Source organism: Electrophorus electricus, chromosome 4 (genome assembly GCF_041902795.1).
Source record: "Electrophorus electricus isolate QZ-2024a chromosome 4, ASM4190279v1, whole genome shotgun sequence".
In the NCBI taxonomy this organism is placed as follows: Eukaryota; Metazoa; Chordata; class Actinopteri; order Gymnotiformes; family Gymnotidae; genus Electrophorus; species Electrophorus electricus.
In genome coordinates, this window is record NC_137500.1 from 8,065,001 (window position 1) to 8,092,118 (window position 27,118).

At 50.1% G+C, this 27,118-nt stretch overlaps 2 protein-coding genes across 5 annotated transcripts in view; one reads left to right on the forward strand and one right to left on the reverse strand.

The window, feature by feature from the left end:
* The window catches only part of wwox (WW domain containing oxidoreductase), a 135,973-nt gene extending 118,338 nt beyond the window's left edge, over positions 1-17,635 (forward strand). For both annotated transcript variants that reach the window (XM_035536297.2, XM_035536300.2), the window contains one exon: positions 16,849-17,635. In XM_035536297.2, coding sequence (XP_035392190.1) covers positions 16,849-17,040 — 192 coding nt within the window. In that variant the 3' untranslated portion in view covers positions 17,041-17,635. The remainder of the gene's footprint in view (positions 1-16,848) is intronic.
* Positions 17,636-18,213: 578 nt separating this feature from the next.
* Positions 18,214-27,118, reverse strand: part of mafb (MAF bZIP transcription factor b) — a 63,712-nt gene continuing 54,807 nt past the window's right edge. For all 3 annotated transcript variants that reach the window (XR_014123124.1, XM_081712104.1, XM_027001038.3), the window contains one exon: positions 18,214-18,282. Coding sequence is in view for 1 of the 3 variants with exons in the window: in XM_081712104.1 (XP_081568230.1) it covers positions 18,252-18,282 (31 nt within the window). In the remaining 2 variants the exon portion in view is untranslated. The remainder of the gene's footprint in view (positions 18,283-27,118) is intronic.

Here is a 27,118-nt window from a genome sequence, read left to right on the forward strand (position 1 = left end):
CTCCTGCCTTCCTGCGGGGGTGAGGGAGCAGAGTCGCTCTGGGCCTGGGGGCCTGCACTGGGCTAATGGGCTTTTCCCAGTACTCTGCTCTACACTAGGGAGACACACACCATACTGCAGCATCCCAGCTGTGCTTACCAACGTCCACGGCCTTCGATTCACACACTCATGAATATGGAGCAATGTGTCCGTGTGTGTATTTGCGTGTGTGCGTGAGTGTAAATGCCCACCACCTGGATCTAGGGCCGTTCAGCTCTCCCAGGTTTTGGCTACATATTGGGTCTGAACAGAGGAGGAGAAGACATCCCGTTATCCAGTGGCGTGTTATCGCGCCACTGTTTGGCCCTTCAGGGTCCAGCCGCTCTGACGTGGTTCCTGGCTCCGCGTCCTCCTCGTGCAGGTGGCTCCGTGGACAGGGGTGCACGCGCTCATCTCGGCTTCCTGCTTTAGCCCGCGCGCGCTGATCACAGCTCCGGCACGTTCTCCATCCACATCCATTACTCACCAGCTCTAAAGAAGCTGACGAAACTCTCGAAACTCTTGAACGCTCTATATTTCTCCCACACGCGCGCACACACACACACAGACAGACACACACACACACACACACGCATGTGCGCGAGTGTGTTAGACAGGTTGAATTCAGAGGTCGTGTCCGATTTGTTGCTGGTAGGGTGACAGTGCTCTTATGCGCCATTTGTCGTTTTAAAGAGTACAAACCACCTGGTCATTAATCCGGCAGTGATGGTTATTAATGCTGTTATGAAAGGGCGGCTTATGCGCTTTGATGTGGGCCGATGAAAGAGGGGAGGGGCCCACTGGGACTGCCTGTCTGGATCCGGATGACAAGGGCCTGCTGGAGAGCCCGGGCCAAAGCCTGTCACGTCATGCGCCTTGAGATAGGCTGACACCTGAAAGTCCTCTGCAGTTAGGAGTGGAGCGTGTGCTGAAGCAGCACTCACACACTCTGGGGAAAGACTTAAGATGGCAGGAGAAGCAGCCGATTGAGTCACACCTGGGATTGCTCTGGTTTTTCCCGGGAATCTGGTCTGGGTGGACAACGCTATCACACAGATTTAACCAGGTAATCACCAAAAAGTTCAGACAACTGGAAAAATGGAGGAAAGGGGCTTCTGAGGAAGATTTTTAGAACTATCTTTTAGTTTTCTGTAGTTTCAGGTTTTAGTAATATTTTTGTTGAACAACCCCCCCCACATACACAACGGCTTTGTCTCACTCCGTGTGACATGCGTTCCTTGTCAGTCCCCTCGGTCTCTCCCCTACTTGGTGTTATCCAGAGGAGAATGCAGAACAATAGCAGAGGTTGATCCCCCCCAGATTCACAAGTATTAATAATGCAAGGTGTTTTTAATGAAAGAACACATTTTCCCCGCTGCTCTTAATCTCCGTGTTAAGGTGAAGGCCTTTCCATCTCACAGAGGCTATAAAGACACAGAAAGGTCATGGCGGCAATAGACTCGTCTCAATTATCAGGGACACTTCACGCAGCGTCTCAATGCCAAATGCCTGCGTAGACGTTTCCTCACCATCGGACGCCAATGAAATTGAGCACATTAATGGTTTACTGTGGTGGTTTACTGTGGTGGTTTACTGTGGTCGCTGGTTTTCCACAGCCCACGTTCCCCAGGCAGCTGCTCGTGGTGAGCTCTGCGGAGCTTGTCCACCTCCCTCAGGTGTGTTCCCATGAAGCCTCCGCCTGCCTCCCTCAGGTGTGTTCCCCCGTAGCCTCCACCTGCCTCCATCAGATGTGTTCCCCCGTAGCCTCCACCTGCCTCCCTAAGGTGTGTTCCCCCGTAGCCTCCACCTGCCTCCCTAAGGTGTGTTCCCCCGTAGCCTCCACCTGCCTCCATCAGATGTGTTCCCCCGTAGCCTCCACCTGCCTCCCTAAGGTGTGTTCCCCCGTAGCCTCCACCTGCCTCCCTAAGGTGTGTTCCCCCGTAGCCTCCACCTGCCTCCATCAGATGTGTTCCCCCGTAGCCTCCACCTGCCTCCCTAAGGTGTGTTCCCCCGTAGCCTCCACCTGCCTCCATCAGGTGTGTTCCCCCGTAGCCTCCGCCTCCCTCAGGTGTGTTCCCCCGTAGCCTCCACCTGCCTCCATCAGATGTGTTCCCCCGTAGCCTCCACCTGCCTCCCTAAGGTGTGTTCCCCCGTAGCCTCCACCTGCCTCCCTAAGGTGTGTTCCCCCGTAGCCTCCACCTGCCTCCATCAGATGTGTTCCCCCGTAGCCTCCACCTGCCTCCCTAAGGTGTGTTCCCCCGTAGCCTCCACCTGCCTCCATCAGGTGTGTTCCCCCGTAGCCTCCGCCTCCCTCAGGTGTGTTCCCCCGTAGCCTCCACCTGCCTCCATCAGATGTGTTCCCCCGTAGCCTCCACCTCCCTCAGGTGTGTTCCCCCGTAGCCTCCACCTGCCTCCATCAGGTGTGTTCCCCCGTAGCCTCCACCTGCCTCAGGTGTGTTCCCCCGTAGCCTCCACCTGCCTCCATCAGGTGTGTTCCCCCGTAGCCTCCACCTGCCTCCTCGGGTAGCAGAGCGGCAGGCTCGTGGTGGTGGAGAGAGACTTCACACAGAGCTTGTCTCAGAAACACCTGCACACATCAGAAGAGCACTGTGTTGTCAGATATAGCCTATTGTGCAATTCTGCCATGTTTGAGAGTTTGCTTAGGCTGGTGACGGGTACATGCTCAGCCGCGCACACACACACGCGCACACACGCACACACACACACACACACACACACACACACAGAGTCTCATCCAACTGCGATTCTTCTGCCTCAAGGTTCATGTATTTTTTTCATGATCTTGAATCATGAATAATAAATGTTCTTACTTTTGTGCCTTTTAATAGACTGTGATATCAACCAGGAAACTGACTGCTAAGCGTGCAGCAGTTTCTGTACTTCTGCTAGAGGGTGTCCGCGCCGGGGAGGAGGTGCCTGTGATCAATGACCCCTTAATTCAGGGATCTACACACCTGATCTGAATGAGCGTGGATTGCAGTCTGTGTAGTGGTGCACACGTAGTGGTGCGCACACAGAGGCACATGATAAGGTGTTTAAAGAGGAAACACTTATGTTACATTACACATAAATACTGTTAGTATTCCTAAAGCTGCTGCATGTAGAATAGAAGTGAGGCAGGAGTAGCTACCGTGAAAGCTTCTCTCTCTCTGTGTGTGTGTGCGTGCGCGCGTGCGTGCGTGCGCGCGCGCACGTGTATGCGTTTTTAATGTGTTTTGCGTACATGTATGTCTGAGCGCTCGGGTGTGTTTGTGAGCGAGCGAGCTGACACTGAAGGTGATCCACCTAGCAGTAACCTTCAGAGAGAGAGAAAAACGGCAGAAGAGAGGGAAAGTTTATTAAAATGAATTTGAGGAGTGGAGGGGCAGTGGCTGACAGCAGCATAATTAAATGTTGAGCGTCAGCAGTAATATATGCTGCACGGCGGGTGTGTGTGTGTGTGTGTGTGCGTGCGTGCGCGCGTGTGTGCGCGCGGCGGGGGGAGTTGACCAGGCTTGTCGGCTCAGGTCAGCAGGCCGGCAGGAGCAGATAAGGACAAAGCAGTGCCCGGCCCCTGTCGCTAGTGCAGACAGTTGTGGAGGTGGGGCGCACGCGTGAACGTGTGTGTGCCTGAAAACCTGCCCGCGGGAAGAAAACACTGCGCTTTTGTGCTAGTGTGCATACACGGGCATGGACAGGGCTTTGTCATGACAGCTGGATAATGCACAAGCCCGCACACGTTTCCTGTCTCGCTTGTCCCGCGTCCGTGTAAACACTGTTGCAGCTTCACCTGCGGATGACAGTGTGGCGTTAAGTGCCGTGCAGGAGCTCCGACTGGCTCCACACACTGACGTGGTTCGTTCGGGACATGCCGCCATAGCCAGGAAACCGCGGAGGTGTGTAATTGAGGCCAGGCCCGTGCGTGGATCCGTCTCTCTGTCCGAGGAGGCGACGGGTCCGTGGCTCATTGAATTCGGGCGTTGATGCACGTGGCCGTCATGTTTATGAACCTCCCTCTCCCCTTTCTCGGAGTCTAATTCCCATGAAAGGGAGGTGTATCGAGTGTGTTCACCAGGCTACAGCTGTTTAACATGTCGACGGAGCTCAGTGGACCTTCACTGCACGGTGCTTCCTTTCGTTCCACTGACCCCCCCATCCCCCCCCCCCACACACACACACACCCAGCAACCCAGTCTCACCAGTCCCCTCCCTGGCAACCCAGTCTCATTGTTTTGAGTTGTAATCTGTAAAATCATATTGCATGAATCTTATTCTCAAACAAACTGTGCCTTTATTAATGCACTCGGGACGGGTATTACCATGGAAGGCTGTCTGCACTTGGATGTGTGTGTGTGTGTGTGAGGTAATGTGTGAGGTAATGCTAGATCGCTGCAGCTGCTGGTTTATGTAATGGAGGAGGAAGCCGGACACCAGCACGTATACCTCATACCCAACACAAGGTATAGTCCACAGACGAACCGCAGCGACACAACACATCGCTGTCTGTGTGAGCAGCGAGCGCGAGAAAAACTCACGGGTGGGTGTGTGTGGACGTGGGTGTGTGTCCAGGGGAAGTAAAGTCCATTTAATTCACACGGCTGTGGCTGCGTTTTTAATACGAATGATAAATAAAAGGTTGAGGAAATTCTATATAACATTTTGCCTCCGGGCTTCTCTCTCTTGGTTCAGCGGTGGCCATGCCGGAGCCCGCGCTCTACTCTAAATGCAAAGCCTTTTTCTTCCAGAATGGGTCCAGCCGGCACCGGGGCGCCGCTCTCTGCAGACTGCTCGGTCCTACCGCTAGCCCCCTCATTACTCTTCCAGGGCAAAAAAAAGTGCTAAGTAGCACGACAAGCTCGGCTAGTCACGCCGGATCACTCTGTCAGAGCCGGCGCGCCCCGCTACCGGTCACCCCGCAACAAATAGCGAGCAGTGCTCCTCGTAGCAGGGGGGGTGAGGGAGAGAGGGAGAGAGAGAGAGAGAGAGAGAGAGAGAGAGAGAGAATGTGCTAGGGGTCATAACTCAGGCCCCACGCTTCATTCACTCTCCCCACTATTACCTTTTCCAGCAAGGTCACACTAATCAACTCAATTACCAGTCCTCTCCGACATTTTCATAATGTTTTCTGCTAGTTGCTCTCCTGTGAAAATGACACAGTCTTGGCAAATTAATATCATTACTATTCGCGCTTAATGGTGCAGCGCTACTTTTTTATTTAAGGCAGAGTCCACCAGCGACCTCCACCACCGTGGAACGAGTGGGGACAGACGGAGGGAGAGAGAGGGGAGAAAAGACCAAGCAAAAAGGGCAGAATGGCCTACTGTTTTACTCAATCGGAGGATCTTGTTTTTCTCAAAACTGTGTGACCAGTCTCGTGGCGTATTCTTTATTATGAATGTAGTGTTCATCGTTCATGCAGTCGCTTAATAGCACTAACTTCACCAAGTGCAGTCAAGATGTAGAGCTGCATTTCGTTTGAAGTTGACCTGTTCACAGACGGTGATAGCCAAGTGGCAGAGTATATAAGGAAGACGCGTGGGCCCAGGACAGTCCCCGCACTATTACGATTACTGTTGTTTTTTGATATACCATATCAAACACACCACTACGGTCCATCTGCTTCCATTTGATCAGTACTGTGTGAGATCACTTACAACTTTTACCAAAGCTATTTGTGTACTATGACCTAAACTGAAATATTTCCTAATTCGATTTGTCGGAGTAAACTGATTTCCCACCACTTGCTCTTTTTCAGGAACGTGTAGCCTGAAAATCGCACTGTAGGTGCTCACAACAGAAGCATCTGTGTTGCGTGGTTCTGGAAAGGATCCCGAGTTCTAGTTGTTTACTGCGTTTTAAACGTAAATTACAGTCAAATATTCGTTTGAAAAAAGAAAGCCGGATCCTAATTAATTTTACTAAAAGCATTTAGAGCTTTCCGTGGACGGTGGATTATTGGATCCAGCACACCGTTAACCAAATGTTGAATGCTGGAATATTAATTATTTTCTTCTTGAAAAGTAATGAAAAAGCCTCCCGTTTAATGAGGGTCCCTGTGGGTGGCTGACAGGGAGGTGTTAAAAAGACAGTAGTAGAGGATGAGCTCCTGGGGTTATCTGAGTTATCAGTAACAATCTCGGAGAAACGTGGCTGCCTTGGTGCTCACGTGTGCCTCTGTTCTGCCTTAATTGCGTATTAAACTCTGTTGTTTGCTCAGTGTAGGATTGAGCTCAAATACATAATGCATCACTGTAAACGTTACATTTATAATAACAGTGTCACCAGGTGGACCTTCATTTTGGGTTGAGACGGCAACGATGCATCTTTTAAAAGCACACTGTTTGGCTAGGCAGGCTGTAACGTATGCTTTACAACATTACTAAACATAATGATGTTTTATTACAGAAATTGGCAGTAATTTATGTTTTATTATGTGTGTGTCAGAGGGAGCCTTCACATTTGAGATCAAACAGTAGTTCTTTTCTGATTAATGCTGATTAGATTGTGTTTGGCACTGATAACAAACTGATAAACACGTATATGCACTTCTTGACATATTAGAAAAACAGCCAGTAACGAATGTTTTAGAAATTGGATACAAATTCATTTTTTGTAGTCTATGCAGAGACATTTAAAATGTACATTTTAGCAATAACAGTAAAAGTATTAGTCAAGTGGACAGTACAAGTGTGTGTGTGTGTGTGTGTGTGTGTCTGTGTGCGTGCGTGTGTGTGTGTGTGAGTGCCTGTTTGTGTGCATGTGCGTGCGTGCGTGCGTGTGTGTGTGTGTTTGTGTGTGTGTGTGTGTGTCTGTGCGTGCGTGCGTGCGTGTGTGCGTGAGTGCCTGTTTGTGTGCATGTCCATGTGCGTGCGTGCGTGCGTGTGTGTGTGTGTCTGTGTGTGTGTTTGTGTGCGTGCGTGCGTGCGTGTGTGTGTATACCTGTGTATACAGCCTTTGACAGACTTTTTGCTCTCAGCTTGGAGTGATAATGGCTTTATTATGGAAGACACCACATGAGGTACACTAATGAGAGATTCTGGAGTTTGTGTGAGTGAAGGAATTCTTCAGGATAGCCAGTGTAGTTTCCCAAGATAGGGAGCCTTTTGAGACCAATTAGAGTGGCAGGCACTATGGACAAGCTCACACCTGTCTGTGGCCCTATTATTATAGCAGTTGGTGGCCTGGGATAGGCTGATTAACCCAGCAGAGCTGGGCTGGGATAGGCCGGTTAACCCAGCAGGGCTGGGCTGGGATAGGCCGGTTAACCCAGCAGGGCTGGGCTGGGATAGGTTTAGCTAGACTAGTGCTCTGAGCTGCCGTATGAACATATTGACACTCCAGCCATAATGGTAATACTCCATTGACACTCTGTATTACCCCAGCTCTCTCTGTATTACCCCTGCTCACGTTGTATTACCCCAGCTCCCTCTGTATTACCCCAGCTCCCCCTGTATTACCCCAGCTCCCTCTGTATTACCTCGGCGCTCTCTGTATTACCCCAGCTCTCTCTGTATTACCCCAGCTCTCTCTGTATTACCCCAGCTTACTCTGTATTACCCCTGCTCACGTTGTATTACGCCGGCTCCCTCTGTATTACCCCAGCTCCCTCTGTATTACCTCGGTGCTCTCTGTATTACCCCAGCACTCTCTGTGTTACCCCAGCACGCTTGTGTATGACCACAGAACCCTCGGTATTGGCCCGGCCCCCTTGGTGTGAGAGCTGTTAGTGGGGGCCGTTGCAGCTCTAAGTGGGCGTCTTTGCTGAACCCAGAGTCCTGCAGCGAGCGCCAACCCCATCACCCTCTCCCTCCCTCTCTCTCTCTCTCTCTCTCTCTCTCTCTCCTTTATTCTGGCGGCCCACCGTCATTACGGAGAGCAGAACTGAATAAGGAGGGTTAAATAGCTGTGCGTTTTTTCCTCCTTCAGAGATCTTTGAGTGCGGAGGAGCGCATGCCTAATAAACCCACACCCCTCTCATGTTTTATTCAACCCCCTTTATATTAGAACACGGGCCGCTCCCACCACGTTAAAAAGAGCTCTAAGCCGATTTTCACATTCAGAAAAGCCCTTTTAAATCTCATCCCCATGCAAGAATTCTCCTCTTTTTACAACCACTTTTTAATGAATAGATGTCCAATAAGGGCTTTTATTGTCTTAGCATATGTTGCTTTTATTAGGTGAAAATAATTACGTTCTTCGGATCACCTCGGAAGTCCTTTCGGAAGATAAAAATGAGATAGTTTCACAGTGACTGCACAAGTCCTTCGGAGTTGGGTCGTTTTCCCCCTGGGTGCCTCATGTCCTAACACTTACCCCCACCCCCACGAGCACACACACCTACATTCACCCCTCCCCTTTGATTCTTCTCACCATCTTAGTCCCTTCTTCTGTTAGTCCCTCCCACTCAAAAGTGTGGCACTTGGTACTGACCCACACTTGATCTTATCAGACAGAGTGTGTGCGCGTGTGTGTGCGTGCGCGCGTGTGTGTGTGTGTGCGTCTGCGCGTGTGTGTGTGCGCGTGTGTGCGCGCGCGCGTGTGTGTGTGTGTGTGTGTGTGTGTGTGTGTGTGTGTGTGTGTGTGTGTGAGAGAGGGAGCTCATGACTGATAAATGATTGCAGCTGAACACTGTTCATGTCCTTGTCTGCTCTGACTTGTGCATCTTCTGCCTTTTTCCATTCAAGTTGCGCCATGTTTCTGTCTCTTTGGGACTAAGAACCAGAGATGAGCAAGACCACTCTCTCTTCCTCCCTCTCTCTCTCTCTCTCCCTCTCTCTCTTTCTTCCACTCTCTCTCCCTCTCTCTCCCACTCTCCCACTCTCTTTCTCCTACTCTCTCTCTCCACCTCTCTCTCTCCCTCCCTCCCTCCCTCTCTGTGTGTAATTAACTTTTACAGCTATAGTGTCTGTCTAAAGCCTTCTGCTTATTTCTTTTACTCGTTCATTACCTTTCTCTTGTTTCTCTCTCTCCTACTCTCTCTCTCCCTCCCTCCTTCTCTCCCTCCCTCTCTCCTTACCCCAACCCCGTCATTCTCAGCTATGACTTCATATATAGTGTCAGTTGGTCAAATGAAAATACACAAAATGACTTAGAATATTTTGGGTCCTTCCCACAATAAGCTTTTAAAGCAATAAAGCTTTTTATGGCAATATATATTTTGAAAAATAAAGACGATACATTTTTTCTTCTTATTGTTATTTATAGCAGTTGCAGTTGTTACTGCAGCTGTTTTTGTTGAAGGTTAAATGAAGGAAGCCATATGCGGACGTCAGTGGTGGCCGAGAGAGGTGAAGGGTGTGTGTGCGTGTGTGTGTGTGTGTGTGTGTGTGTGTGTGTGTGTGTGCGTGTGTCTCCGTGTACGGTCCTAGTCCCGAGAGAGGTGAGGTGTGTGGGTGTCTCCGTGTACGGTCCTAGTCCCGAGAGAGGTGAGATACGTGTGTGTCTCCGTGTACGGTCCTAGTCCCGGGGGAGGTGAGGTGTGTGTGTGTGTGTGTGTGCGTGTGTGTGTGTCTCTGTGTACAGTCCTAGTCCCGAGGGAATCAGGATCTGCACGGCTTCTCTGCGCCGAGCACCTCTTGAACACGGCCGTTATTACTCCCCCTTGAGAAAGTGAGAATGGCATTGTGGGAATGGGCCGGGCGCGCACTCGCACCTCAGGTGAACGAGGCTCTGGGGAGAGCGAGAGCGCCTTCCCTTTTCCCATTACACACGGCCCGGTGCCGTAATGAAGGCTGTTCTAATAGGATTTAATGCATGTGGTGGGGCGAGGTCCTGCTACCTTATGGCCCTGACAAAGGAATCCGAGAGTGTAATCACAGAGTTTCGTTTTAACAGCAGCCTCCACACGCATTGATCATCCCAGGTTCACGCAGGGGGGTGGAGAGAGAGAGAGAGAGAGAGAGAGAGAGACAGACAGAGGGGACAGTGCGGTAGCAGCACTTCACTCTTCCTCTGTTTACCCAGTCGCCGGCGCCTTCAAACAGAAAAACAGGCAGTCACGCGGCCGCCTGTGGAAGAGGCCTTCGGGTTTTTCCTTCCTTTCAGCGACCGGAGCAAAGGAGAGTAAATCTGTTCTTGGCCTTCGACTTGAATGAGGAGCAAACGGCGGGAGTAACTGTTCGTGAGCCCTTGCTCTGTCTGCCTTTTGGCCGGAGCGGTGGAGGCGGAGGTGCCGTTCTCCCGGGTTTGTTCTGCCAGCTTGTGTACGCTGCCGCGTTCCTTACGAGAGCTTGCGCCTCCCCCCACCCGGCCCCCCGCACTCCAAAAGAGCCATTACTCGTGTGTTTTGTTGGCTGAGGGCCACTGAAGGGCAGCATGCGTGCGTGCGTGCGTGCGTTTGCGTGTGTTTTGTGGTGTAAATCCCATCGCTGGCGGTTCATTGGGCAGACAGAATGGGCAGAGGGGTGTTTACCCTTTACCGAGCGTCCCTCTCCCGGCTGCCTGGAGCACGCTCAGATGGGCTGTCGCCTCGCACAGAACGCCGGCACCCGCTGCTAAGGTAAACAAAAAATAAGTGGAGCGACATCGAGGACAGGAGATGCGTCCAGGGCTGTTCATTCCGACTCATTGTGCGCCATGGTAACGGCAGACAGGGCTGAGGGGTGCTTAGGTAGAAAAACCGTGGACAGGCTATAAGGGTTAACTCTAACATCGCCAGGTCTGCAGGAAACGTTATCTACCACACATGGTCAAAAACATAATTAGAAGTGAACTGGAATGGTTTTCGTACAAACGGAGAAGCTGCGATTCTGCACTGGTGGTTTTCTCTTCCGAGTGTAACCTAGACGTTGGCTCCTGCTCAGCTAGCTGGCGTTCTTCATCGAGTAATCCTAGGAAGTCCGGAACTAGGCGTAATCTCTCTCCGGAAAACCAGCTCAGAGAGGTATTGTAGTTCCTCGTTCCCCCGAGCTCGATCTCAGGGCCCTGTACGTGTTTGTGGTGATGGTAGGCAGCTTACTGGCTCCCGGAGGTGCACAGGGTCAGGTTTACAGAGCGCTGAGCCCTCGGGTCGAGTGGAAGGGATGACGCAGCACACAGAGGGGCCCCGGGGACGCTGGCACAGCTGGCACAGCTGGCACTTCTGTGAGTGTTACTGGCAAACGAATGCGTGAGCAGGGAGAAGGTCTCGAGTCTAAGCTATGACTCGCACACACACACACACAGAGCATCAAATGAGCCACAGTGTGAGAATGGGGAGAAACACAACACACAACGTCTTGTTACAATGATTATTTATTAAATTTAAAATATCTTTAGCACAGATTAAAAATCAGACACCTCCAACTATCATGATTATCATGAATGAAAAATAAACATTCCTAAAAAACAGTCCCTCTGTCTTCACATGATACAACCTCTCCTTCATAGAATTGTCTTTCATCTTAATAAAAATGTACACTTCAATGCACAGGGCTGAGGCAAATTATAATACTTCAGGCTTTTCGTAAAGCAAGCCATTGCATGACTGCATGGTGCTATGGACTGAAACTAAAAGGTAAATGCTTACTATTGGCTTTTCAGCAAATGTATGTGTGTTTTTCTTCTTCTTATCTTTAGCCTTAAGTGCTTCTTATAAAATCAAAACAATTTCCATCCTCCCGTGTTTGAGTCTGGCACTTAGAAGCGAATACAGCAACATGTTAGCAAGTGTTGTTAATAACGCGCACGCACAATGCAGGAATTGCTGATCTGGCCAAACCTGTCAAAAAAAAAGCCCACAAATATTTCTCGTGTTATGTAGAAATTTTCCTCTTCTTCAAACGTGTTTTATTTTGTCATATTTAGTGTTTTTTCGTCGTAGCACATGCCAGAGGTGCTGCCGGCCTCACTGGACCCACTGGCCTTGGTCTCCACCAGGGTTTGCCTCAACCCTTGACCTTTTACAAATGTTCCACGAGTTTACAAGAATGCAACACGATGGGCATGAATCCACCACTTACAGTAGCTAAAAAACAAACCAAAATATTACATTTCCACATCTTTTTTTTTTTTCATGAACTGATAATTATTTGACAGATCAATTTTATTTTATTTTTTTTATTTTTTTTTATTTTATTTTTTTAGCACATGCCACATGAGACCTTGATTATAAAAGTACCTGAACTAACTGCTCCAGTGCCAGCATGCATAGCTCCGTGGTATGTACGCATATTTACAGTGATGAAGACGTGTCCGTGAGGGGTGGGCGTCTACCGTTCCTGGATGGTGACTGTTCGAGAGGTTTCACAAACCACCACCTCTCCACCCCCCACCGCATGCAGAGATGATGGTAACCGAACACAACCTTCTTACACGAGCAGTCAGGACAGCGCGTGACAGTGGGGATCAGTCTGCCCCCACTTCCGTCCGGACTACGATCTGCCCCCACCCCGGCACGAGCCGTGCTGCTCATGGGCATGATGGGTAACTTACATTATGTACAGTACATACAGACAGGGAGGTTAGTGCTTTTGCCTTCTGGGGCTTCGAGGTGGCTTATCACGATCCATCAAAGTACGTGAAGAATAGAAAATATCATTTATGGTGCCAGAGTTCTCAGAACCAATTCTGTCACCCGCAAAAGTCTTTAAAAAACAAATGAAACACACCCATATTTATTGCAAACTCAAGCTGCTAATTTTTTTTGATATTTTCACATGAGGTTTAGAACAAATGTATATATTTAAAAAAAATAAAAATAAAGCCCAGTACTGGAAGACTTGAGCAGACCCTCAGAAACAATCGCAGGCAGGTTTATTGCGAGAGCTTAAAGCTTAAGTGTGAGATTTGAAGAGAGGTCTCTCTCCTTCTGCTTCTGTCTGTCTGTTTCGCTTTTACTTCCGAGTTTGTGTTTGATCTTCTGTTGACTGGCTTTGGTTTGTTATCGGTATTGCTGCGTTACCGAAATGCGTTTCCTTATGTGATCAGATTTAAAGACAAATAAAATAACCCTCTTTATCGTAACAGATGCTTGCCATGAGCACACACAGATAAAACGACAGCAAAAACATCTACGTTTTCAACTTTTTACACAAATGTACACCGAGCACTTGAAAACCACCCTCCGCCACCATCTCTCCCTCCCTCTCTCTCTCCCTCGCTCTCTCTCTCCCTCCCTCTCTCTCTCCCTCCCTCTCTCTCTCCCTCCCTCTCTTTGCTAAACAGGGCTGCGTGTGATAAATGGCACCAGCGGTGGCTCTGCATGTTAATGCGATGTCTCATAAAGCTTATCGCCCCAGAGGGGTCACCAAGGTCAAGTGGGTGTGAGGCTGAGCAGTGAGATAGCACTCCCCTCATTCCGCCTGACAGTGGAGCCTCACCTCACACACGGCTTCACACAGACCTAGGACTCTTACAAAAAATTTTTTTTTTTTTTTGGGGGGGGGGGGGGGGGGGGATTCGGATGCTGCTGATTCGAAAGATTCGGATGTTGAGGGGAATTTGAGAGGCACAGATAGGAACACAGAGTTCCTGAACTAAGCTAAAGCCCAGATGAGCGATTCTCCATCAGACTGTGGTGTGAGGCTCGGCCCGTCGGCCTTTAACGTCTTCTGCTTTCCAAGCCGTGCTGGAGATGGCCAGCCAAGCGCCGGGAACAGTGTGGCAAGCAGTGCTTTAGCCGTGAGCCGCCGTGGCTGCAGTTTTCCTGCTTATTTCTGCTTCTCGGTAAAGCCTAAAGACGCCTGCACAGATGCGCAGAGCTGGCTGAGGCCAGGCTGAAACTACAAACCCCCTCCCCCCACCCGGGAACCAATGTGTGGTGTGAAGAAGAGAGGCATGAAGGGGTGGTTTATTAACTTCCTCTGAGCCCTTCCTACACGCTGACAAATGGCCCCGTGGAACGGTACGACGCTCTCTTATTACTTGCGCCCGCTTCCTTTAATCCAAAAACAAGATTTCCGGGCAGGCCGCACGTGCGCTAAAGAGCTTGATGAAGTGGCCTCGTCTGCGCACCGTGTAAATATTTGGCCGCACGGGGACAGAGGAGGAAGGGTGACTGAAGAAGAGGCGATGGAGACAGCCACACGAGATGACGGGGCGCAGCGGGACGCGCCCGGATGGATGGGAACTCCCACGGCCTGCATTCAGCCCTGCCATTGGCCCATCCGTCTCCCTGGACTTCTGTCAGCTCATTAATGATTCTCAGGCTTTAGTCCAGCGTTGAGTAAATAAAACTGTCCCCAGACTTTGCTGTAAGATGCTAACTTTCAGACCGGAGCCTGTTTTACTCCTTTTCTTCCAGCTTTTCGAACTTAAGTTGAAAGAAGGCAGCACCTTCTGCATATCACGTTATTAAATGTAATTACTAGATGAGGAAGTGCTGTCAGGCCCAGCTCTGCACTTTGAGTAATGTGCCTGGATGTGCTAGCAAAGATTGAGTGACATTTTGTGTCCTTTCATATTTCCACCTTCAAATGTGTATTAACTTATCACTCCCAAAGCAGGGAAGACTCAGAAAGATGCTTCCTTTTGATGTCATGTTTATTGACGCACTAACCAAAGGAACGTGCGACATCTGCGTACTTCAAAAGGTATTTGGATAGACATGCACGCGTGTGCACACACACACACACACACACACACACACACACACACAGCTTGCAGGAAGAAAGCCAGTGCCGTAGCCAGAAATTTGGTGAGCAAACTTCATTCCCTCCTCCTGAGCTAAATGTTTGAGTGTGTGTGTGTGTGTGTGTGTGTGTGTGTGTGTGTGTGTGTGTGTGTGTGTGTGTGTGTGTGTCTAACGAGTACTCTGTCACAGGCTTCACCAGCTCGGGCTACAGCTGTTGATTTTGTCCGCTTAAATGAGGCTGAGTCTTTGTACTACGTGTGTGTGTGTGTGTGTGTGTGTGTGGTGTATGGGTATGCGTGCACATGTGTGCGAGCGAACACACAAGCTGGCGTTTAAAGAGCCGGGCATCAGACGGCATTCCTCTCAATGCCTGCCAGCCGACTGCCGAGCAGAGCTGGCGCGGGCTTTTCAGAAGCCTGGGCTGCACCCGGCACCCAGCGCCATGTGAAGATAAAGAACAGGCCCATTTCATGTGTCTCCTATAGAAGTCAATTTCCTGCCGGAGCTGCCTGTGAAGCGACAGTGCCGGCTCTCCTCATCGAGGGGACGCCGTGAAGAGTCGGGGGGTGGGGGGGGGGGGTGTCTGAGCGCGGCATCTGCTTGGAGTCCCCCCCCCCCCCCCCCCCAGTCCAGACCTGTGGTCCGGTCAGACTCTCCCATGTAATTAGTCCACTACAGCCCGTGGAAGCAGTTTTTGTATACATGCTTAAGAGTGGTCAACATTGTCAATGACGTCTGGGCTAGCGGAAAGCAGACTGGCTGTCATAAAGAAGAGGAGATCTAGAGGACTGATCTGAAGTCAGACTCCACGCTTGCATCTGTCTTAAAAGGAGAGGGGTGAGATGTAAAGGACTGATCTGAAGTCAGACTCCACTCCTACACATCTGTCATGTCTAGTCCAAACGTGCATTGAGTACAAGTTATTCAGGAAAACATTTAACAGAAAATGTCATAACAACATCGAATTTGTCTTAATTTGTCGACTACTTACTGTTTTGCTGCCATTTAACATCTTAAAACTAAAAAGTTACAGTGGCACTGGTATCGTTACCCTTCAGAGAACTTGTCACCCTCGCACACATAGCAGCCTTGCATGTATCCTTGTTGTGCACCTAAAATGGCTAAAGGAGATATTTATGAGATTACATATAGGAGAATCACTTGCATAGGGACGTGAACGAGTTACAAGGAGAATAAATGAAAACCCAAGATAAAGGCTGGTCTCAGACACTTCCCACAGTACCACACAGCAGCGACTCTGAGTGGGGTTTGTGTGTTACAGACGCGTTACAGAAGGACCCATCTTGTATGTTACAGAAGCGTTTAAGGATTGAGTTTGTGTTACAGAAGCATCAGGGTGTACTGCAGCATAGACTTGGTGGTGGTGTTTTGTTTTGTTTTTTAAATATTTGTTTTGTTTCATTTTACCTGTCAGTGCTGTGTGTGTGTGTGTGTGTGTGTGTGTGTTCAGAGATGCCTTTTTCAGCAGTACAAGTCTTTAACTGAGTAATGTATAGAAATCCTCTGCTACATGATGCATGGACAGTTGGCCAGTTTTCTCCGGACTGCGCCAGACGTTACCTCAAAGCACAAAGCTCCTCTTATGTACAGTGTACACATCTGTACTGTGTGTATGTGTGCGTGTGTGTGTGTGTGTGTGTGTGTAACCTGCCAGTAAAGCCTGCCAAATCCCCTCACTTATCCCGACTTTCCTGCTTGGGCGTAAAGAAGAAAACAGCGAGTGTGTAGTAGGATTCATTTTTGTTATCGTCATGTCTTGCTTCTTCCGTCAGCCACCCGACCCCGAAGGACGTGGACAGCCACAAACCTTAAAACGCCTTTACAGAATTCCTCGCCATTATCCAACCTTAGAGGAGCTTCGTGTGGGCTAGGGTTTGTCAGTCATCTACAGGACAGCATGCAGGTTCTCACGGCCATGTGTTGTGGGTACAGTGAAGTTAGGAAGTCTGTATGTACACACTCACAGCCGTTGTCCTTGGATTGTGAGTCCGGTCTCCGCTGCGGTGGCTAGCCGTCCGCTTCAACGGTCTTATTCTCCAACCCCAGACATTATGGGAGGCCGGAAGTCTCCCTCTTAGCCTGCTATTGTTCTAGAATGTTCTGTTGATGTTGTGGCGGTCCAGGGACCAATGCCGACGTCTCTGGAAAACTGTCCTGCGTGCGTCCCCTTTGTTGTTCCGGTGTGTTCTTGCTCCCCCCTGTTTTTGTTGAGATATGTGTTCTGACATCACGCTTGCTGTTGCCTTGTGTTTCCGCAGCAACAGGGCGCGGCCACGACGGTGTACTGCGCGGTGGCGGAGGAGCTGGAGGGTCTCGGGGGGATGTACTTCAACAACTGCTTCCGCTGCGTGCCCTCTGCGCAGGCCCAGGATGCTGCTGCCGCCCTCCACCTGTGGGAGCTAAGCGAGAAGCTGGTCCGCGAGAGAAGCACCGCCCCTCAGACACTGTGACCGCCCCCAACCCCGCCCAGGCCATCACGGAGTGTTCCACCAGCGGGGGGGGGGGGGGGGGGGGGACTCTCTCTCTCTCTCTCTCTTTTTTAAAATGATTAGAAAGAGAGAGAGAGAGAGAGAGAGAGAGAGAGAAACAAAAAGGAATAGAGTAGTCTGTGTGATACTGTACAAAAAGCTGCCAAGTCCAGCCACATGGAGGATCCTGGTGGTTGCTGCTCTGCACGGATGTGGTCGCGTACCACAGCCAGCACGGCGCCTGCCCGAGCAGAGACGGGGGCGCAGTCGGCGTTTGGCACCGCTCCTCCCAGGAACTACCGGGCCGTGGCATCCTCTCGCGTTCCACCTGCGCACCCATTCCAGCTGGCTCATGAATACTGTACACCGCTCTCCGAACAAGTGTAGGCTAGCACCACGTGTTCCATGTAGGGGCTTTTCTGGTAAATATGCTCTGAGAAAGAAAATGCCGTGTTAAAGGTGAATCTCCATGGTGCACTCTGCACTAATGTTCACCACAACCTTTGGAATTGAGTTGTTGTTATTGTCCATTGAATCTATAGGTTGACATGAGTAAATAAATGCTGTACCAAAATTACGATGTGGCGGAAACGTATGTTTGTAGTTTTCTATTTACAGACATGACCACTGAAACATCCTAAGAATCTGCCTGTTTAGATATGCTGTACAATGTTATACATTACATTGGGTGCAGAACTAATGAGCTTATGTTTCTGAATATTATTATAATTCGTAATCCTATCTGCCTCCAGATCGCAGCTAGGCTCATCTTTTACAAAATGCTATGCTAATGCTAATTACAATGAAGCAGCAACTCTGAGGACAACAGGAGCGCCCATGCTGCCTGAGGGCAAAAAGTCTCGCAGTCTTACGAAATTTCAGCTGGAATTTCTCTCTTTGAGCTCGTCTTTTTTTTTTCTTTTTCTTTTTAAAATAATTGTCCTTTTAGTTTGGAGAATGTTGGTGTCGTTCCCCCTGTATATGGTGGTGTTGGTCATTTCCCCTGGAGACGGCAGCCCGTGCGGAGACCTGTTGATTTAAGGAGGGGGCAGGTCGGCACTGGAGACTGAACAATGGCACCAGGATTGGTCTTTTTACACCTGCTGTGTTCTTCCTCTTCTTCCTCTGTTTTATAAGGGGATTGGACTTTGGAGAGGTTGTGCTTTGGGGCAGTCTTGGTGCCATGGGTCAGTCTAAGCCAGACGCATTCCAGAGTTACAGGACCTGGAGAGAGAGAGATGAACAAAGACTGATTATAGCTTTCTTCAGTATCATCTTGTGTTGATTGTGTACTCTGTCAACGTTCACAAAGAATCTGTCGGAATTATCATAGACAATAGCGACTGGATTACAGGCGCATGCGCGTGACGTCACGAGAAAAGATACCAACATCAAATCTCACCACATCCTAACTTTTACAGTTGTAGCTTTTCCTAAGAATTAGCTTGTGCAAATTCCTAGGAAATTCCTGTAAACTCGTGTTCAATTTCTTTTCTTAGTTGAACGTCCACATAAAAAGTGTTTTCAACAGTCTTCTGTTATTGAAAGTATGTCATGACTGGAGATGGTACAGAAGTGTCCATGGTGTGCTGCAAATCAGTATGCGCACACACACTTGAGTCTGTCGAAATATTGGATACAGTCTGAAATGTATTTTCATCCGCAAAATAAAGTGTGTGTGTGTGTGTGTGTGTGTGTGTGTGTGTGTGTGTGTGTGTGTGTGTATATATATATATATATATATATATATATATATATATATATATATTATAAATAAAAATAAAAACGTGAAAATGTGGTTTAAGGTAACAGTGATCCAGGAGGTCCTGTAGTTTTAATGAAGCCAGTCCAGCACACCACACCCACGACCTTGCATAGCTGGACCTGGTTGTGAGCAGATCCTACAGTGCACAGGGACCTCCTTCAGTCTGTCATGTACGCACTCTGCAGTCATATTAGAAGTCACCTCCTAGCAGCGCTCTTATCACTGACAGCACAGGTAATTAAACTTTGCCTTGTTGATGGGCACTTCGGTGCAGAAGTCTCAGAAAGGCCTCGAGAGGGGGAAGAAGAAGAAGGAAAAACTGGAAAGCCTTACAGTGGAAGGCAGGGATTGTCCATCGCATTGCTTCGGTCGGTCACAACTCAGAGGGCTGAGCCGCTCAGACAGCGAGCAGGCCCCAGCGCAGGGGCCTGTGTGTTTAGCGCCGCTCTGACCATGACCCGGAGCAGCTCCATAAACAAACTGCCTGTCACGTGCATTATTCGCTCCAGTAGAGTAATTGACACATCCAGAAACCAATCATACGGCAGAGCTGTCTTGCATTTTCGTGCTTGGGCAGCCAGTGGAATCGATAGCGCAGACAGCCGGGGAGGCAGGCCCAGGCCAGGGTACAGAGGAGCATGGACAGAGGAATTCCACACCGTAATGTCTGAATGCAGATGAAGCATCTTTTTTTGAAAAACAGCAACTGTAACCTGTTTCAGATGCAACTCATTGCCTGCTTGTGCATTTTTCACCATATCCTCAAGTTAAGCAACATGAAAAGGAACTGACTAAAGACCAAACACTCTCTCTGTGTGTGTGCGTGTGTTGTGTAATGTGCACTCAGGTTTCATGCCCCCTGAATGCACATGACCTATCTCTGTTGTCTCTCATTCACACACCCACACACACCCACCCACCACTGTACAAGGAAATTGTGATGCAATTTTGAACCAGTACAGAGACTGGCAGGGTTCTGACATCAGCCTCCCACCAGATGGCCAAGATGTTCTGATAAAAGCTGTGTGTGTGTGTGTTTGGTGGTTCTCGCTGTGGCCCAGTGAGAGATGAATAAATGTAATCTCTCAAATGAATAAATGAAATAAATCTTTATTTGCTTAATTTGTACATCCAGTATGTGTCAGGGTGGAGCTGGCCTCAGTGAATTCCTCTTCCCTGTTCTCTTCCTGTTTCTGTTTCTCTCTGCCTCTCTCCAGGGATGAGCTGGGATAGAGGCTGGAGAGGCAGTAAAAATGTCACTGTGTAATGAATGTGCTCAGGAGGGAGAGAGAGAGAGATGAAACTCTGCTTGTTTTTTGTCTGATATTGAGGGAGGCTGGCTAATGATGTGAGGCATGTAAACATGAGGTAGCACTAAAACGTGTGAGGAAGAGGGAGTGTGCTAGAGTGTGTGGGTGAGCGTCTGGGGAAGAGAGACTGGTGGAGTGTGTGGGTGAGCGTGTCAGGAAGAGGGAGTGTGTGGGGGGAAGAGAGTGCTAGAGTGTGTGTGGGTGCGCGTCTGGGGAAGAGAGACTGGTGGAGTGTGTGTGTGGGTGAGCGTGTCAGGAAGAGGGAGTGTGTGGGGGGAAGAGAGTGCTAGAGTGTGTGGGTGAGCGTCTGGGGAAGAGAGACTGGTGGAGTGTGTGGGTGAGTGTCAGGAAGAGGGAGTGTGTGGGGGGAAGAGAGAGAGTGCTAGAGTGTGTGGGTGCGCGTCTGGGGAAGAGAGACTGGTGGAGTGTGTGGGTGAGTGTCAGGAAGAGGGAGTGTGTGGGGGGAAGAGAGAGTGCTAGAGTGTGTGTGGGTGCGCGTCTGGGGAAGAGAGACTGGTGGAGTGTGTGGGTGAGCGTGTCAGGAAGAGGGAGTGTGTGGGGGGAAGAGAGAGTGCTAGAGTGTGTGGGTGCGCGTCTGGGGAAGAGAGACTGGTGGAGTGTGTGGGTGAGTGTCAGGAAGAGGGAGTGTGTGGGGGGAAGAGAGTGCTAGAGTGTGTGTGGGTGCGCGTCTGGGGAAGAGAGACTGGTGGAGTGTGTGTGTGGGTGAGCGTGTCAGGAAGAGGGAGTGTGTGGGGGGAAGAGAGTGCTAGAGTGTGTGGGTGAGCGGCTGGGGAAGAGAGACTGGTGGAGTGTGTGGGTGAGTGTCAGGAAGAGGGAGTGTGTGGGGGGAAGAGAGAGAGTGCTAGAGTGTGTGGGTGCGCGTCTGGGGAAGAGAGACTGGTGGAGTGTGTGGGTGAGTGTCAGGAAGAGGGAGTGTGTGGGGGGAAGAGAGAGTGCTAGAGTGTGTGTGGGTGCGCGTCTGGGGAAGAGAGACTGGTGGAGTGTGTGGGTGAGCGTGTCAGGAAGAGGGAGTGTGTGGGGGGAAGAGAGTGCTAGAGTGTGTGTGGGTGCGCGTCTGGGGAAGAGAGACTGGTGGAGTGTGTGGGTGAGTGTCAGGAAGAGGGAGTGTGTGGGGGGAAGAGAGAGTGCTAGAGTGTGTGTGGGTGCGCGTCTGGGGAAGAGAGACTGGTGGAGTGTGTGGGTGAGTGTCAGGAAGAGGGAGTGTGTGGGGGGAAGAGAGAGTGCTAGAGTGTGTGGGTGCGCGTCTGGGGAAGAGGGAGACTGGTGGAGTGTGGGTGAGTGTGTCAGGAAGAGGGAGTGTGTGGGGGGAAGAGAGTGCTAGAGTGTGTGTGGGTGCGCGTCTGGGGAAGAGGGAGACTGGTGGAGTGTGTGGGTGAGTGTGTCAGGAAGAGGGAGTGTGTGGGGGGAAGAGAGAGAGTGCTACAGTGTGTGTGGGTGAGCGTCTGGGGAAGAGGGAGACTGGTGGAGTGTGTGGGTGAGTGTGTCAGGAAGAGGGAGTGTGTGGGGGGAAGAGAGAGTGCTAGAGTGTGTGTGGGTGCGCGTCTGGGGAAGAGGGAGACTGGTGGAGTGTGTGGGTGAGTGTGTCAGGAAGAGGGAGTGTGTGGGGGGAAGAGAGAGAGTGCTAGAGTGTGTGTGGGTGAACGTCTGGGGAAGAGAGACTGGTGGAGTGTGTGGGTGAGTGTGTCAGGAAGAGGGAGTGTGTGGGGGGAAGAGAGTGCTAGAGTGTGTGTGGGTGCGCGTCTGGGGAAGAGAGACTGGTGGAGTGTGTGTGTGGGTGAGCGTGTCAGGAAGAGGGAGTGTGTGGGGGGAAGAGAGTGCTAGAGTGTGTGGGTGAGCGTCTGGGGAAGAGAGACTGGTGGAGTGTGTGGGTGAGTGTCAGGAAGAGGGAGTGTGTGGGGGGAAGAGAGAGAGTGCTAGAGTGTGTGGGTGCGCGTCTGGGGAAGAGAGACTGGTGGAGTGTGTGGGTGAGTGTCAGGAAGAGGGAGTGTGTGGGGGGAAGAGAGAGTGCTAGAGTGTGTGTGGGTGCGCGTCTGGGGAAGAGAGACTGGTGGAGTGTGTGGGTGAGCGTGTCAGGAAGAGGGAGTGTGTGGGGGGAAGAGAGTGCTAGAGTGTGTGTGGGTGTGCGTCTGGGGAAGAGAGACTGGTGGAGTGTGTGGGTGAGTGTCAGGAAGAGGGAGTGTGTGGGGGGAAGAGAGAGTGCTAGAGTGTGTGTGGGTGCGCGTCTGGGGAAGAGAGACTGGTGGAGTGTGTGGGTGAGTGTCAGGAAGAGGGAGTGTGTGGGGGGAAGAGAGAGTCCTAGAGTGTGTGGGTGCGCGTCTGGGGAAGAGGGAGACTGGTGGAGTGTGGGTGAGTGTGTCAGGAAGAGGGAGTGTGTGGGGGGAAGAGAGTGCTAGAGTGTGTGTGGGTGCGCGTCTGGGGAAGAGGGAGACTGGTGGAGTGTGTGGGTGAGTGTGTCAGGAAGAGGGAGTGTGTGGGGGGAAGAGAGAGAGTGCTACAGTGTGTGTGGGTGAGCGTCTGGGGAAGAGGGAGACTGGTGGAGTGTGTGGGTGAGTGTGTCAGGAAGAGGGAGTGTGTGGGGGGAAGAGAGAGTGCTAGAGTGTGTGTGGGTGCGCGTCTGGGGAAGAGGGAGACTGGTGGAGTGTGTGGGTGAGTGTGTCAGGAAGAGGGAGTGTGTGGGGGGAAGAGAGAGAGTGCTAGAGTGTGTGTGGGTGAACGTCTGGGGAAGAGAGACTGGTGGAGTGTGTGGGTGAGTGTGTCAGGAAGAGGGAGTGTGTGGGGGGAAGAGAGAGTGCTAGAGTGTGTGTGGGTGCGCGTCTGGGGAAGAGAGACTGGTGGAGTGTGTGTGTGGGTGAGCGTGTCAGGAAGAGGGAGTGTGTGGGGGAAGAGAGTGCTAGAGTGTGTGGGTGAGCGTCTGGGGAAGAGAGACTGGTGGAGTGTGTGGGTGAGTGTGTCAGGAAGAGGGAGTGTGTGGGGGGAAGAGAGTGCTAGAGTGTGTGTGGGTGCGCGTCTGGGGAAGAGAGACTGGTGGAGTGTGTGTGTGGGTGAGCGTGTCAGGAAGAGGGAGTGTGTGGGGGGAAGAGAGAGTGCTAGAGTGTTTGTGGGTGTCCGAGGACAAGGTCAGATAAAGTGAGAACACACGTGGCATTTCAGAGCCAGGTGGCACACGGCGGATTGTTTACAAACGGCCTGAACACAGGAAACTTGTCCCACTGCTGGTGCACCAATCCCTCCGGCGCAAAAAAACCTCAACGGATCAACACTGGTTTGTACAGTAAGTTCCCTGCAGAACTACCCTGAACCAAGGTTAAAACATCACTTGACTTCCAAGATGAACCACTTACTAACGCGTACTACTCAGAACAAGGAGAAAACCAGAGTAAACAAATGGCAGTTTGTCACAGGTGACAGGGAGTCTAAGGAGGAGGCCTCTGTTTTCATGGCTAACAGTGAGACAGTCTCACTGTATAACCAACAGCAGTCGTCCAACCGCTGCCAGCTAGCAGAAAGTCCCGTTTTAACCAGCTGCGTCTAGGCACAGTATCTGGTACAGTAAGGACTGCTACACCCAGTCAGACAGATGAGAGTGAGGTTTAGCTGGAGATGAAGGCATGCTCTGCCACTGGTCTCGGTTACGAGGACCACAAGTGCAGTGGCTTTAGGAGGGGACTGCTGAGCAGATCTTGCATTTCTTCTGTCGCTTTGGCCATGCTGAGACTGGCTGCACGCGAAGGCTCGATACTCGGCCAAGTCCGAACAGCGCTTGGTGAACGGCTAAGGTTCCTGATTGATTGGCACAGGGAGCCAGACACCAACGACCACCCCGTTGGTCAATGGCGGCGGAGCCAGAGCCGGAGCCAGCCTGCAGAGGAGGTGTCGGAGCAGGGGGGCCTGGAGAAGCGACCCATCCCGGCTGACGCGGCTACTGCCCTGGGATCTGCCGCTAGGGCCAAGGCCTTCGAGGCCTTACAGGAGCGGTAAAGATTTCTTTTGTGGTTGAGGCAGTGAAGGATTCATGAGGGGATGGGGGGTTTTTTACTTCTTTTTTTTTTTCCTAGCGGAAACTGACAGTCCTCTGAGGTCTTCCCACAAAGCCCTATCGATCACCATATCCGAATCGTTTGATAGTTAATCAATACATTTCCTTTCAGTGCTGAGCAAGAAGAGAGGTGGCTGTTTTTCAGAGTCCAACCTTGAACCTGTGCGCAGTAAAGCCTCTTACACACACCCACACACACACCCACACACCCACCCATCTCCTTTAGTCCACTTGCAGCCCCCTGACATAATTCTAGCATATTACTGTAACTGTCCAAATATCTCCTAAAGCATCTGTCAGCTACATTTAGAAAAATAAAAAGTTCAGTGTTGAGAGTCTCAGTATGTAACCAACCGGTTGGCGTTAACCTGGCCGTGCTGTTCGGCGCAGAGCATGGAGAAAAGGTCACATGTGGCACTGAGAGGTAACAAACCCTATCACACACACACCTACGTGAGTCTGCATTGAGAAACCAAATCTCTGAGCACACGCCAAATCATCCCACATTTGGACAGACTCCCAATATGCACCTCACCTCTCATCTTTTTGTTTCAAGTGGAACTGGATTGAGTGAGTGTGTGTGAAGGGGATTATAACAGAATGAGCCACGCCAAAGCCGGCGTTAGTGCTTATTACAGACTGCCGTTAATGGCGAGCTGCTCTCTGACCTGTGGGGGGTCTCTCCTGCCCGGTCAGCCTGGGTCTTGTACACACAGGCTGCGCGGCCTTACTGGAGGCCAGGTGCTTAATATCTGCAGGTCATGGAGCGATTACAACACAGAAATTAGCTTTTAATTTCACTTTGTTGGCTCAGTATTACTGCTTTTTAAATATGATAATTAGCTGTAAAGAGGCCGGTCGACCTCTCTCCGTTCAGCGATACCCTGTGGCTTTGAACAATAGCCGCTTGTGGTGAAGTTGTGGCTTGGTTCTAACGGCCGTTCAAAGCTTTGAGACAGGCGGCTACAGCTACTCACCGCTCACTGCAGAGAGACGGGAGCTGAAAATAAAAAATGACTATTGTATTCTAGTATTTTTTAGTTTTATAGTGTTATTAGTGTTGTGGGAACAGTCACACTGAACACTGAGTAATAGCACAGAAGCTACAAAGAGGGAAACTACTGTGAATATATATGTGCGTACATTATGATGTTTACACTGGACCCCGGAAGCATATAATTTGGCTGATCGATAACGCCTACTACAAGTATATTTAGTGTATTATACTTGTGAAATTAATATTGGCTGTAGAAAAATAATTACGGCTTATTCTAAAAGTTTCACCGCCTTAGTGACCTGTGAAATGCCAAAGTCTGTAGATATTTTTAATGATTATAATCAATCCTATTGCTCTCTGAGGATACACTCAATAGATATGGGAGAGTGGGAAAATTTATCATCCAACTGCCAACCATAAACTGCCATCTCTCCAGCTCTGAAGATTAACATGTGATTAAAATGTAGGTCAATATTTATTAGGTGCTGTTATAAAGTCAATGTTAGTTCTGTGAAATTCGGTCGCTGACTCTAGCCAAGTTTATGACTTCGCTGATAGATTTTTAGGGTCATTGTACGTATTGACAATTTGTTAATGAGAAAAAAAAAATCTCAATTTTGCTCACTAAAGGAATCTGCATGTGCCACTGTACTGCTGCTGGTGCCTTCTGGAGCTGTGTGCATGAACGATATTTGCTGAATTCTGTGAAGGCGCGGGACTGGCTGGGCGCGGATCCGGCTAGTGTTCCTGCACTCCTTCTCCAAGCAAGACGAGCAATACATCCTTTCACTTTTGTTGTTGTTGTTGATCTTTTTTTGTCCTCCTGACGGTTGCGAGTGTGTTTGAGTGCAGGTGTGGCAGGTATTTGATGCGTCTGATGTCTTATGCGGTTTGGTTAAGCAAGCATATTTTATCCCCACTGTGATGTTCACGGACAAGGAGGCACATTAGGAAGATTAAAGTGTTTTGTTGGTGGTGCTGTTTTTGTTGTTTATGTATGGAACAAAAGTGACTAAAGTTTTACTGTGTGTGCAGGGACGTTGTTTTAGGAATTTGCCTCAGTTCTCACTTGTCACTGTAGGTGTAATATTCCAGGAAAAAAAAAGGCTCAGGCTGTCGTTAGACAAAAAACCTCGGGAGCCCTGAGTTATTCCTTTCTTCCTTTATGAGGAGGGTGAGGAGTGAGGCAGAAAGGAGACGCGCTCTCCTACCTGCCTCAGCTTTCAGCCACCAGGAGAAAAGAGCACTTTGGCTGAAGCACAATTGCTCTCCTCTGTCTGGAGAGTCATCACAACAAGGGAGTGAGCGAGCGAGAGAGAGAGAGAGAGAGAGAGAGAGAGAGAGAGAGAGAGAGAGAGAGAGAGAGAGAGAGAGAGAGAGAGAGAGAGAGAGAGAGAGAGAGAGTCAGAATGAATGAGAGGAAACAGAACAGAAAGAAAGGAACCAGGGAAAAAGGAAAAAGTGGTCGGAAAACTGGGGATGGGAAAAAATGAGAGAATAAGAGAGTGGAGGAAGAGGACAGGGAGGGAGAGAGAGAGATGGAGAAGAAAGCGGATTTGTCGGCGCGCTTTAAAGGAAAAGGCTCAGCGCTAAAGGCTGAGGTGGCAGTAATGAAACATTCATAATCGGCACAGACACGCTCCAACGGACTCGCTGACACACTGTTTAACCAGCGCCACCACTCCAAGGTCACACACACACACACCCACACACCTGAGTGTGTGAGAACAGCCAGGACCTGCACACCACACACACACACACACACACACACACACCTCTGTCAGCTGCAGAGACTCTGATTGCAACAAGCTACTCAGAAAACCACGAGCGACAATCTAATATAAAATATTAACTAGTATCTAAAATATATATTAGCTTTTGGGATGCCGTGTTATTCACTATGGTGTATAAGCTCATAATAGGTCATCCGT